The following is a 14,644-nucleotide window of genomic DNA, read 5'->3' on the forward strand; positions in this document are numbered from 1 at the left end:
GGACTGCACGTGGTGCCAAAGGGGAGACATGTCTACGTCACAATGTGGGAAGATTTGCATAACACCGCCCAAATGCTCACGCAAAGAAAGAAGGCGTAACTTTTATTCTCGCTGTTGCCGCCATGGCCATGTTGTGGAGACACTGTGTGTTTCGTTGTGAAAAGTGAAACTACTTTGTTTGGCCTTCCAAAAGAGGAGGATATCTGCTTCGTCATGCCTGGAGCTGATCTGTGCTGGTCGCTGAGGAAATACATCAACTTTGCGCTGTGGATCGCCAGATCGGCTTTCACCGTGTACGTGAGTCCAGCCCGGGGTCGTCACATGTGGTTGCCGCAAGCCCGCCGGATGCTCCTTCGTCAAATCTGCCGGCCGCGCCGTTCTCAAGCCCGCCCGCCTCTGGTCACTCAAGCCGGCCTCCACTCACTCTAGGCCACGGCTCACTCTAGGCCTCCAGCCTCCGCTCACTCAAGGCCGCGGTGTGTGACGCTGTTTCGTTGTGAAAGCAAAACTACTTTGTTTGGCCTTCCAAAAGAGGACACGACTGGAAATCAGTGGTTAAGTTGTATTTACCAGAACAGTTTAACACAAATATTCAGATGTGTCCAGCGCATTTTATGGAGGACTGTTTCCTGATCCTGGAAGAGTAGACTACAATGCCGGCTGTTCTGACTCACAGACTGTAAGTAAGTTTTTTATATTTAAAGAATTTGCCACTGACGATTCAAGCACGAGTTTTGAGCAGTGTAGAGTAGCACTTGTTGTTTGTCATTCCTCCGATCACAAATACAGACATGGTTTTATATTTACGCGGCGCGATGCAACGCAACGAGTAAAAAGACTGTATAAGTCATTATAATCCGTAATTATGTCCCCACTGGATGCAACAAATGCCTCGTTTATAATGGGTACAATGGGTATAATGTTTATGTCTCGTATCTCGTAGCATCACAATATGGTAAGGGGTGTAACATTTCCGTCACACGCATGAGGTATTCTGCAAATCACAACGCTCTGGATAGCTGGCCAATCAGAGCAGACCTCGCTTTTCAGACCGATGAGCTTTGTAAAAATCGACACGTTTCAGAAAGGCGGGGCATAGAGGAGAAACAATAATGTACAGTATGTGGAAAATAATGTGTTTTTTAAACCTTAACCATAAACACATTTCATTACACCAAATACACCAAATAATGTTATTTTTAGCAGCATCATATGACCCCTTTAAGCAGTCTCCTTTCGACACTCCTAAGCTGAGGGACAACAGCTTCCTTGGGCATAGTCAAGTGTGGCATATTACGCATACAAAGAAGCGCCGCTGCATACCACATCGTACCTTCTACTTCCACTTGCACAGTCTTCTCCTGCAGGAGTCTGATAGCTTCTTGATCTAGTTTGGATCATGTTGCTACCTTGTCGCTGCGGTAGGGAATCACATCCATCTGCCATAGTCTCTCGACATGAGCGAACAAGTCTGTGTTGGGGAGGACAGATGTGAAGATCTGGTTTGTGTTGATCTCACGATGAACCTCATTAGTAGGACCTTGAAGAGTCCATCCCATGTGGGTTTTGACTGCTGCAGGACCCCCTGGTGGGCCTAACTGGACCGGCTCAACAGGCGTGATGAGATGTTGGCAATCTGACTCAATCAGCAACACAGGCTGCACTTTATCCATCTGCTGCAATGGGAGGCCAGCTAGATGTCTGTATCTCCTCTGTAAGGAAGCCACTGGATAGGTGTGTTCAGCGAGGCCTAGTCTCTCAGCTGTAAATGCACACTGAATGAGGTATTTCTTGTGGGGATGACACACAGGTGATACTGTGAAGGAGACAGCCTCCCCATGAAGCACCTGCTGATCTTGCCTCACTGTTCGCAGTATCAGATCTTCTGGCTGCCCCTTGAGGTTCAGTTGCTGAGCTGCAGCATGGAGGAGAATAGTCCTTTCTGACCCGTCATCCAGCACTGCATACGTCTCCATTGATGCATCCCCATTTGCAATGATCACTTTACTAACTTTCAGGAGGACTCTGCGGCTGCCGACAGAACGGTCTGAATACAAAATGCCTTTCGTGGTACTCACAAGACACAAGTTCTCCTTGCGTTCAGTCTAAGCACTTGTATTCATAGCTCGCTCATTCAGGTCATGCAATATAAGCAGGTGTTTCCTGTTGCAAGTCTTGCACAGAGCCTTCAGTGTGCATCTGGATGCATGATGTAGCAAATTAGCTCAAAAGGAAAATATGTATGATTAATTATAACTGGTTATAATTAATAATGAATATTTAGATTAGATCTTAGAATTAACTGTAGCAGAATCAATACTACAATTATTTCATCTGTCCGTCCATTGAGCAGACAATATAATTTTTTCATAATTTATAATTTATCAATTCTAGGAAAGATAATTTTCCTGGCCAAGGAAGAATAGTTTTCCTACTTTAGGCAGTACTAGCAGTAATTTAGCATGTAGCAAGAATCAACATTCAATGACTCTGAATTGTGAGCAGCACACAGAGACAATCAATTGTTAATATAAGGGATTTAATAAATGAAACTATAGCTAACATATAATTAAACTAAGCAAAACACATTCAGTATATACAGAATGAAGGAAAGGAAAGAGAGAGAAGGACAAAAGAATGGCAGTATTTCACATCAATTAACCACAACCTAATGAGAATCATCAAAGAATCAAAAATCATCTTAAAAAGGGGTTCAAACTTAAACACGCATCTAAATAGTTGTAAACGGTTCCTTGCATTGGCTTTGTTGCTGAACAAGAGTCCTGATGCGGTAGACATGGAGGTTCTTGATGAGTTCTTTAGGAGTGAGCTGGAGGTTTTCCTCTGGTTCTTCTGAAGATAGGAAAGTCCACAGCGAATAGACAAAGTTACTTGAAGAAAACAAACTGCCGGAAAATCAAACTCAAGAGGAGAGTTTTGAGGAGTCTTGGAGAGTGTCCGTCTCAAGAAGAAAGTTATGTTGGCGTGGATTTAAAAAGATATTATGGTCTGTCTAGCCTAGCATATATTACAAAATAATGTCCTGTGATATGTCACAGTAGTTTGCCATACATGTTATAACAACCAAAAAGTTATTTAAAAAAAACAAGCGTTTTTTTTTTTATTGGATCAAGCTGCCTATATTTTGACCATAATTTTAACTATGTAATGTACATTTCTAACAGAAGATTATGTTGGTGACTGTTGATGTGGCACTGTGTTGCGATGAGCATCACTTTGTTACTGTACTATACTGTACTGTTTAGTCAGCTATGGTTGGTGGACAGAATGTGTTTTTATGCTTATGTTTTGTTATGTTTAGAATTTGAGCAGAAACATGTCAATAGTAAAAAAAACTAGTGTCCAAAATACAATCAACAAATTATGCTTTGCAGCCTACCATTTCAGAAATCATAGATTTTCTTTATGTGAAAATGTACTGTTCTTATTTAATGGTAGTCAGTTTTGTTAATCCTTTGTAGATTTGCACAGGGTTTACATCTACGGCAAGTAGACATGCTTCAAGATGGCATTGCAAAGAGCACAGCAACACTTTCTATGATGTCAACGAAACTCCGACGAATTTGTGTAAAAAGCCTGGAAAAGCACAGAAAGCAAAATAGGCAGAAAGTTGGTGGAGTTAATGTCATTGTTCACATTGATGAGAGCAAGTTCTGCCATTAAAAACTTAATGCTGCTCATTTCATACTGCACCCCTGAGAAAATCCTCTTCAATGTTAGGAAATCACCAAAATCATTCAAAAAAAATTGGGGCTCTTTTCTGGAGTATTTACCTTCTCTTATTGCAAATTAGTTGCAATGAAATACAATATTTTTAGATTTTATATTAATAATTATTGCAGCTAAATAAATTATTCCTGAGTTGCATGTTTTTTCTCCTTTTTCTTTATTTCCTTATCTTTTTTTTGCTATATAATTTTGCTTTTGCTTTTGTAAAAGAAAAATAATGCTTGTAATGTTATGTATGCAATATATGTTTTGTTTCACATATTATATCTGAAAATAAAACTATTTTAAAAAATACATATTTTTAGCCAAGTATTCACATAACACATCTCATAACCTTGCACTACAGTTTTATGTGATGAAATAAGTCATCTTTTGTCTGAAATAATATGAACAGCAGCTATGCTAATCTTTCTCCTTTTGTTTTCCTGTTTCTATCTCGGGATATCTAGTCAAGGTTACTAGAGATTATGCCAGTTCCAGTTTGGATCCAGCCGCACTTGTGAAGACTTCAGATGACGCCAACACTCAAGAAGACTTCAGATGATGCCAACTGTACATGAACATACAAAACTGACAAATATTATCCTTATATTGCCTTTAAGGGTAAGTTTGACAATTTTCAACCCACTTTGTATTATTTCAATGTCTCTAATATCAGTAAATGAACAATATTTACTCTTTCCCTGAGTTATGTGTATCTATGTATCCCCTTTCTATATATGTGTATCTATATATCCCCCACCTAAGCAACACAAGGATGATGCAAAATGAAATGACGAGTTTTTACAAAATGACAAAAACACTTTTTGCATCATCAAAATGACAAAATGCTGTGTTTTGCGTCATGCAGCAGTTTTGCTGACAGATAAACTGGGTAGCTCAGAGAAATAATAAACATTGTTCTTTTACATATATTACCAACATTGTAACAATACAAAGTTGATTGAAAATCGTTGAGCTTACCCTTTAATAATGTTGAACGATAGTGTTTAACTAAACACATGACTAGAGACTTTAGTAAGATTTTATCAGAAAAGATTTTAGAATTTGTATCATATAATTTAAAACATTTTAACTGCTGTAATTATTGTTTGCTCGGTTTTTATTTTGTGTTTATGTAACTCTTGTATTATTGTAACTCAGTTTTTGCCATGACGATAGTGTTAGATTCTGATGTGGCAATAAAAATAACACTTAACCATGCTTTTACTATAGTAAAACTGTAGTAACCATAAGTGTAGTAACCAAGGTTTTTTTTGGTTCATACCATGGTTTTGATGTCATGGTTCTGCTAGTTATTTTGTAGTAATACTACAGTAAACATGTGGTAACCATGACTATAGTATAGTTTTTGAAATCATGGTAAATTTTGTAGTTACTATGGTTTTACTGCAAATGCTGTAGTAATGGTTATTTTTGTGCTTACTATGGTTTTACTGCAACAGTCATAGTTAAACCATATTGTAGTAAAACTATGGTTGATTTGGTTTTTACTATGGATTTACTGCAAATGCTGTGGTAAAACCATGGTTAATCTCTGAAAGAGTACAAACAATTGTGAATTGATTTGAATGCTCTCATTTGTAAGTCACTTTTGATAAAAGCATCTTGTTTTTGTATATTTAATATGTTTATTGAAAATATTAATACATTTGCAACCTTTATTGAGAGAGGTGTGTATTGTTTTATTATAAACCAGAGGCTGCTGGTCAGTAACGATGAGCAAAACGCCGGTGAACCGCACCCACGCAAAGTATAGTAGCAGTCAAAAAAAGTATCAAATAAAGTTTTAACAGCTTTATTTTTGTATTTTTTTTTTGTTGTGAAGTGAAGTGACGTGACATGTGGCCAAGTATGGTGAGCCATACTCGGAATTAGTGCTTTGCATTTATTCCATTCAAAGTGCACACACACAGCAGTGAACACACGCCCGGCACCCGGGGAGCAGTTGGGGGTTCGGTGTCTTGCTCAAGGGCACCTCAGTCATGGTATTGAAGGTGGGAGACATTCACTCCCCCCACCTACAATCTCTGCCGGTACGAGACTCGAACCGAGTCCGACTCTCTAACCATTAGGCCACGACTTGTCTCAATTGAGGAACAGGATGTGAAAATTTAAGATAAATGTTCATGTTACATGTTTTGGTTGTATTTGTGAATTAATAAAAATTTAGATGTTTGTTTAAAATAGGTATATAATATAATAATATCAATATATCGATCGATATTCTCCTGTATCGAATCGTAATGAAATCGTAGCGAATAATTTTTTTTTACGTGTCGGCAAATATCGTATCGCTGGGTATGAGAATCGATATCGTATCATATCGTGACGAACTATCCAATTTACACCCCTAGTAATCATACACAATGACCTGGGGATATGCATGATAGAAAAATTTGTCTATGAATTAATGTAAGAAGTCATTTCTTATAGCAGTATGTGTCTGTTTGAGAGAATTAAGTAGGAGGGAAGATTCTCTCTACATACTTTTAGGTCGTAAAGTTTATCTGATCTGGCTGAGGTGTCCTGGTTGCCCTGGTAACCAGGGGCCTGGATGTCATTCACAGACATATAGGCACCGAGTCTGGTGTTGAGTGAGGGGGTTTGTGATTGTTTGTTAATCTAATGAATAATTGATTTGTTAAACCTAATGAACAATTGTGTGTCTGATTGGTCCAAATGCTACAGAGTGCACTTGGAGGGCGAAGAGCTTGAATGTTTTCACGTCACCTGGACCTTCCAGTACTGCAGCGATACTCCAAAGGAAAAGCTTGTAGGGCTGACCATACATCTTCACAAGAGCTTCGTGTCTGTATATGGTCTCACTGAGTTACAGTAGGAGTCCGCCACTAACAAGGCCTCTTTTAGCTCCAGGTGATCAGTCAGAATCTGATACTTGAAGCGTTCACTCACATCTGCTGGCAGAAGGTTCTCTAGGGCCATCCGTAGTCTGGAAAACTGTCTGGGGTCAGCTGCTGTCAGGCTGGGTATGGTAGGCTTAGGGCCTCGATATATCTGCTCTTGGGAATGCAGCATCTCCATTCTAGGCACCACCTGTGGACGTAAGGGTAGACTGAATTATCTCTCTCTCTGAAGATGACTGTGTCTGGGACCAGGCGTCGCAGCGTCGTACTGTCCTCCTCCTGCGGTCTGAGCGGAGTATGCATATGACCTCTGAAAGGGGGGGCGATGACTCTCATCAGCATGTGGTGTCCTGGGTGAAAGTGCAAGGTCCTCCATCTGTCTCTTCAGCTGCTCACACAGGGCAGGTCGGGGTGGAGGAACTTTATCAGCATACACTGCAGAACTTCGACTACAGACAGATGGTGGCACGTGAGTGCGAGGGGCTGGTACTGGTGTCACTGATCGATGAGGAGTCTCAATGTTGGTGCTAAACTGCTGGATCTCTTGTTTTAACATAGCATTCTCTGCCTTGAGCCCTTGCAGCGCCGACAGGATCTCTGGTAGAATGTGGCTGTGAAGCTCGTCGTTGTCTCTCTTCATCTTAGTCCACAGACTTTATATCAGACAACTGCTGGACTTGAAGGTGGCGCTCATCATACTCTGGCGACACATCTCCAAATGGCTCTGGCCATACATCTCGGAAAACTGGATCATCTGTGTATGAGGGCTGACTCTCTGGAGAAGATGATTGTGATGCATTTTCTGACATGGGTGCAGCTGCTTCCATTCTGGCTTCATTCAGACGTGTAGCTGATGGTACTCTCTTCACAAAGCTCGATCCATGAACTTGACAGTCTGCTAGATGCGCAGGCGACCTTATTTGTCATCTAGGTCGGACAACAGGAGGATCTGACTGAGGATCTGGGTTGTCATCTTGCTACTGTAATTCACCGAATCCGGCTCAAAGGACCACTTGAAACAGAGGGGTTCGTTGCTATATTAAATTTGGATGAGTGAAACACAGTAGGCAGTCGGTCAGAACTGAGTGAGATGATTTCTTAATTGAATAGAAGCACTTAGCAGAGTTGGATTGGATCGGATTTACTGAAAAATTTGGTGGGTATACATGTGTGCTATTAAATGTGTGCATCAGCTATTACTTAATCAGCACGAGAATAACAGCTGATCACTTATTTTCACATTAGCAAAAAATACACGATTACTTACTTCACACGTACGCATACTGTAACCCAGTATAAACTCGATTTCAATGTCTTTGAAGTACATCTGAATTCATTATAATACAGCTGCCGAACTCTCTTTTCTTCTCACGTGTGCTGCATCTACTCTCTAACGGCAATCTAGCTCCACCTCCATTGCTGCCAAGCTGAAAAGTCTGATTGGTCAGAATCATACAGGACTTAAAGACAACTGGTCCTTTTGTACAATATATTTATGTATCTGAAGTCCGTGTATATGAATATAAAAGGCATTTGATTCGAAACCCCTGTGATCAAGTATCAGATCAGATACTTCATCAGGTAACAAATGGCTTTTCCCAAACTGCACATGATCGTTGAGCTATGCAGATTCTCAAACAGGCCACGGCTGCCTGATGACGCAATATTGGTTAGTCTGTTCTGAAACCCCTGGGAAAAAGTTCTGTTTTCCCAGATAAAATCAGTTAATTGATGATTCAGTGATGTCATCATCCAGTTCAGCTCTCTTCCAATAGTGTAATCTTCCAACAGAACTATCCACCTTGACTGCGCTTATATCACTCCTCTCACTGCAGTCGTCTACTCGCCTAAATTTCAGGTGAGGCTAGCCGTAATTCAAACGAGCCTACTAAAGGCTGATTTATACTTCTGCGTCGGACCTACGCCGTAGCCTTTACGCTGTAGGCTATGCATCAGTTTTCATTTATATTTCTGCGTCAATGTGCAGTACACATGCAAACCGCTAGCCAGCAGTGTCCATGGGCATGTTGCTGGTGTAACCCGCAGTACCATGGCAAAAGCCAAAGAAGAAGCGGCTCGTCGAAGAAGCATTATAGCCGTGACAGCGGCAAATAAATATTAAATTAAATTTGATTAAATATTAAATTTAAAACTGTCTGATACTGTATTCTGTATGTTCAGAAGTCAAACAGTGTTTTGTTTAACCATACTACAGAGCAGGGTTTCCGGCACAGATATTTAGCCAAATCCAGTTTATTTTGAATATTGTTTATATTTATATTAATTTAGTTATTTTAAGGATCAAGCACATTTTTTTCAGTTACAATAAATAATTATTTGTTTCTTACAGGAACAAAAAAGAAATTGGAAATTTATTTTCTAAAGTTGCACATTTAAGGTCGTCTGACCTTCAATTATTGTTTTGAGGGTTGTTTTACACTCTGAAAGTGTTTTTTACTGTTGCTTCTGTCCAGTGGTGGTTATTGACTCTGATTTAGACTGTTCTGTACAAAGTTTTGCTTTATTAACAGGGCATGTAGTCAAGCTCTTCCTAAAGGTTTGATAAAAGTTTATAAAAGGTTTTTATTTATTTTATTTTTTTTTACTTTTTTTGTTGTTGTTGTTGCTTGTTTTTTAAGAAAATAGCTTTTGGATTCTAAGTATGTTAGAAGAGAGAACCATGTGTTTTCAATGAGGGGAACTTGAAAAATTTTAGTGGCCTAATTAAATGGCATGTGGCCCTGATAGCTGCCATCACTCAAATCAGTTCTCTTGCCCACAGCCACATCTCAAACACGTGGAAAAGCTTGTGATAAGCTTCAGTCACCATACAGGGAAAAAAGTCAAGAGAGTACATAATTGATTAAAAAGTGAGACTGGTAATAGGCAAAAAAGAAAAAGTGGAAGATTTAAAAAATTGTATAAATTAAAAGAGCTGCTTTGCTTTTGAATTAATTGAGATCAAATAAAAAGTCAGTTTGTGATTCAGATTTAAATAATAATAACAATAATAATAATAATAACGGTAACACTTTACAATAAGGTTAATTAGTTAACTACTTTAGTTAACATGAACTAAGCATGAACAATACTTCTACAGCATTTATTAATCTTAGTTCATGTTAATTTCAACATTTACTAATGCATTATTAAAGTCAAAAGTTTCATTAACTGTTCACTCCTGGTGGAATAACCTGCCCAAATCAATCCGAGCTATCTTCAAGAAATGACTAAAAACACATCTGTTCCACCTTTATTTGACCCTCTAACTCTAACATTTTCTATTCTATTTTAATTCTACTTTATATTTATCTTTTTATTTTATTTTATTTATTTATTTTAAAACAACAAAAAACAAAAACTAGCCTTCTATTTTTTCTATTCTATCTACTTGTTTTTCTTTGTGTGTGTGTAATATATATATATATACACCTTGCTATGTGTACTGCGTTAGGCTAACCGAGACTTGTCATTTGCACTTATATATTGTTGCTCTTTTGTTAGATTTGACTGCTTTTATTGTCCTCATTTGTAAGTCGCTTTGGATAAAAGCGTCTGTTAAATGACTAAATGTAAAATGTAATGTAATGTAAAAGTTGTGCTTGTTAACATTAGTTAATGCACTGTGAACTAACAGTGAACAATTGTATCTTCACTAACTAACATTAACAAAGATTAATAAATACTGTAATAAATGTATTGGTCATTGTTTGTTCATAATAGTTAATACATTAACTAACATTAACTAATATAACCTTAATGTAAAGTGTTACCATAATAATAATAATATATATAAAAAAGCTGTTCTTGTCTAGCTTTCAACACATAGTTCAGGCTGTTCAAAAGAATCACATTAGGACTTGGTTAATTTCTTTGTGGGGGGAAAACTCTAGATTTTGAGTTTTTATTACTATCCAGCAGGACTGGATGCATTGAGAAGACAATTGCTGTTTTTACAAAAGGGATTTCTCATCAAAAAACTGTTTGTTGAAACGGAAACTGTAATAGCACTGCTTTGTAAAATATGATGATGCGTTTACTGCAGGCTTTTCATAGTTTCTTATTGCAGCATTAGGAACATTAGAAAATATTTTTATAAAACAAATTCCAATTTAAATAAAACAAAAATAGAGAGAGAGAGAACTCCTGAAGAATGCATGCATTACTGAATGAACACTATGTCCTCTGATAGTTCTTGGTCAGATTTTCATTCACATTAATTAGAATTTTCTGAGCCATTTCTAATACTTTTTGTGACCCTGCAGAGGACAATCATTTTGGGGAATTGATGAAGGGATGGATTTCTAATAATAATTAGGCACGGGTGCTTTGGGAGCTCAAGCCCCTGCCCTTTTCCCCAAATAAACGAAAAGTGCCCCTCTCTCAACAATTATCAACAATAATATTGTGGTCAATAAAGCAAAATGTATGTGAATTATACTTATTAGGCTAAAGTGTACAAAACAGAAATTAATGCCTCAAAACTGGGAAAATACCTGTTAGTAGTAGTAGTATTATTATTATTAGTGAATAATTTTTTTGTTTTAGTTTTAAACTAAAGGGACTTAAACATTAATTTGTTTGGACTTAAACGTCATTTGTTGAGCCATATTATTCATCCCATCAAGCATGATTTAAGTAAATCAAAAATGCACTTTGTTCAAACGGTTATTAATTTTATAGAAAAATCTGTCTAAGTGTTTTGCCTCTAAAAGTTAATCAAATCTAGTTGTCTCAATCAGCAGTATCTGAGTGTATTTACTGTAAAGTTGAAGAGACAGAGAGTCATCGAGGACGCTATTTGCTGAGAATGAGACTGAATAATTGGACATCAACGCAGATGCTCCTCCATGTGTTTCTTACAAACGTCTAGAAGGAATTACTCACATTGCAAAGAACCACGAACAAGAAATAATTTCTTTGAGCGTCTTTCGCAGCTCCTGACTGCGATATGCGTAAATGAGAGGGTCTATAAGCGAGTTGCATATGATAAGAATTAGAAACAGATTGAAATGACTGAAATAACACTTGCAGTGAGGGTTTGTGGGACAGGTAAGAATGAGGATGAGGTGGAGAAAGAACGGCCCCCAACAGATGACGAAAACCCCGAGCAGGATAGTCAGAGTGATGGCTCCCTTCATGCTAGTGCCTTGCCGGCGACTCTTATGGAGAGCCATGATGCGTCTGGAGTGGACGTGCGCCAAGATGAACATGTGCAGGTACAGAACCGCCGTGAACACCAACGTCACGCCAAAAAACGTGACGAGACAGGCGACGACAGCGTTGTAAGTGTGATAAACGATAAAAACAGAGCTCGAGGTGATGCTGGTGAGCCACACCACCGCGATGATGGCCACGGCACGCTGGGTGGTCATGATGCTGTGGTACCGGAGCGCGTAAAAGATGGTGATATAGCGGTCCGCCGCAATAGTGCACAGGAACGACAACGAGGAAACGACAGAACTGCATATCATAATGTCGATCACATTGTCTAAGTGCTGTAACATCTTTGCCGTGACGAGCAGCAGCCCATGCTCCATCAATAACATGAAGAGCGTCTCCACCACATTACTGACGCTCACCAGCATGTCCGACACCGCCAGACAGCAGATAAAATAATACATTGGCGAGTGAAGATTCCTGTTCTTGATGATGGCCACCACCACCAAGATGTTTTCAACCAAACTGATTAAGCCGAGCATGAGAAACAACTCCTGAGGGATCATGATTTGGGCGATTCCTGTGCCATTCATCTCGCCGAGCGTTGCGTTCAAAGTTATGTTATTGTCAATATTATACATGTAGTCCATGTGTTTCATTATGAAGTGATGGCGTGACGAGTCGTTCATGCTCCTTCAGTGAGTGTCCGTTCTCATTAAGTTATTTTGAGCCTGTTGGATGTTCTTTTCCTTCTGCACACCTTTGATATTAAAACAGAGACAGTTCCAGTCACCATGATCAATTCTAGCAAAAACAACATTTTATATTTTAATAGAGATTTTGAACGAAACGAATACAGCTAGAAGAAACGAACACAAGCAGTTTTACCTTTCACTATTACTGCTGCATACAGCCCAGTTTAAGTCCGCAAACTTGCGCTCTTTAACGGGAACCGCCTCAGACTTGTTATTTGATGGCTTCCTTTTCAAAATCAAATTATTGTTCCCGACTATTGAGTAATAAAGTTTTGTGCTTTAAATTTTGTAATTATTTAGATTCTATCGCAATTGCGTTTTCAAGATTTAAAACTCCCCAATGTAGTAATATTAAAGTTAGCCTATATGAGACAAAAATAAATAAATAAACAAATTAAAGAAACGTAAGGTGGTCCTCAAGGCAGCGATGACCCAAAAATAAATAAATAAATAAAAAAAACTCATAAAACAGGAGCGCCTTTTATTGATCCCCTGTGGTCTCCTCTGAGAGAAATTATGAGGATGATCATCTCTTTTCACACTGTCTCTCTCTCTTCCCTGTCAACTAAACCAACCACATGACATAGCCTAAACCCACATATGTAAAATGCTCAGTGTGCTCTATACTTAAAGCTGCAGTCCGTAACTTTTTTTGGTTAAAAATGATCCGAAATCAATATTTGAGCAAGTACATAAGTTCAAAACTAGCCTTTTCTCACAGCAACTAGAATAATTAAATTTATCATTTTGATGGCAGATTGTAATCCAGAAAGGATTGTGTTTACGAAACACATGTGAATGAAATTAAATTATATTCCAGTTTTAAATGTGCTTCTGATTACAGATAGCCTGGGATTACACAAGATTTGTATTTTAAAGACAACCAGTTCGAAGGGAGCATAATTTGCTTTTTAGTTAAAATAATTTCTTAATATGAAATTCGAGTGGTATGACAATTAGAGTTTAGACTGTAGTTCAGAAATTGAAATCTACTCGCTTATACACACTATACTCATAGTCACGCAGTGCTGATGTTGTTAACATTAGCAATTTGAGAATAAAGTATAACAATAATAATCATTTGCACGTTTTGATGTGATATGAGCTAATTTAGATTTAATCACCATTGGTAGCGTTATTTATTGTAATGCTTTTTTCCTCAGTTGGCCAGAACAAACGTGGCAGACTTGTTACTTACTTGTTCAGATGACAATATCCAGTGAAAATGCTTATTTGAGTCATATATTCCAAAACGTAGGCTAGAATCTGTGATTGCGAAGTACAGTAAATATCCACACCAGTGCGGTGACTGACTGCCACACATACTCTTCAGGGCTGCGTTTCTCGATAACGATTGATCTTAGAGCTTAAGAACGTTTTCTACGAGTCATTTTACAATCGTTCGTTATTGTTTCACGTGCGTTTCCCAAAAACGCATTTAACACAATCGCACGTAGCCATACTTTAAGTGCTACTTAGGAGTCGCTTTCCGTACCACAGTATAGTTTGCGGTTTGATATTCAGATTTCTTTTGGCTATAAATACGCAGCGAGCGGTCATAGACATGCAAATAAAACCGAATATCATTCTCCATGATTTGTGAATTCAGGTGACGCTGTCCTTCGGGCCGAAATCAGGTTTTTTTTTCATAGCGACTCTTAATTTTATAATGCCTATAGCTCCAAAAGTTGGACACTTAGAGGAATGAAACCGGTGTCATCTTCACCAGCTTGATCTGTGAATTTTTTCACAGCAAAGCTCTTGTCTGTAAATCCCTTGGTAAGTCCGCTAGTAAGGAATGTGAAAGAAAGGCGTTCTTCATGTTTAACGTCTATTACCAATAAACACGCAGACTACTCGAATACAAAAACATTGTTTTATGCCGTTTGTGCTGAAATGCTGAAATGTCACCTTATAGAATGCATGGCTCGTAATTGTGTAGTACACGCTCGTTTATTGAAATATAATGCTGAGTTCCAGACAACTCGGATATAATAACTATAATACAATATTATATAATATTTTACATAATAATAATAATTATATATATATATATATATATATATATATATATATATATATATATATATATATATATATATAGAATCATAT

General features: G+C 38.1%; 1 protein-coding gene across 1 annotated transcript; it reads right to left on the bottom strand.

Moving 5' to 3' along the window:
• Positions 1 to 11,326: 11,326 nt before the first annotated feature.
• mc1r (melanocortin 1 receptor) lies at positions 11,327 to 12,831 on the bottom strand. Its single transcript, XM_016231342.1, has 2 exons — positions 12,666 to 12,831; positions 11,327 to 12,537 (listed from the first exon to the last, which is right to left on the bottom strand). The coding sequence occupies exon 2, from the start codon at positions 12,464 to 12,466 to the stop codon at positions 11,501 to 11,503; it is 966 nt and encodes a 321-aa protein (XP_016086828.1). The 5' UTR covers positions 12,467 to 12,537; positions 12,666 to 12,831; the 3' UTR covers positions 11,327 to 11,500.
• Between the last annotated feature and the right edge of the window lie 1,813 nt (positions 12,832 to 14,644).

The sequence above is a fragment of the Sinocyclocheilus grahami genome, unplaced genomic scaffold (genome assembly GCF_001515645.1).
Source record: "Sinocyclocheilus grahami isolate Dianchi unplaced genomic scaffold, SAMN03320097.WGS_v1.1 scaffold388.1, whole genome shotgun sequence".
In the NCBI taxonomy this organism is placed as follows: Eukaryota; Metazoa; Chordata; class Actinopteri; order Cypriniformes; family Cyprinidae; genus Sinocyclocheilus; species Sinocyclocheilus grahami.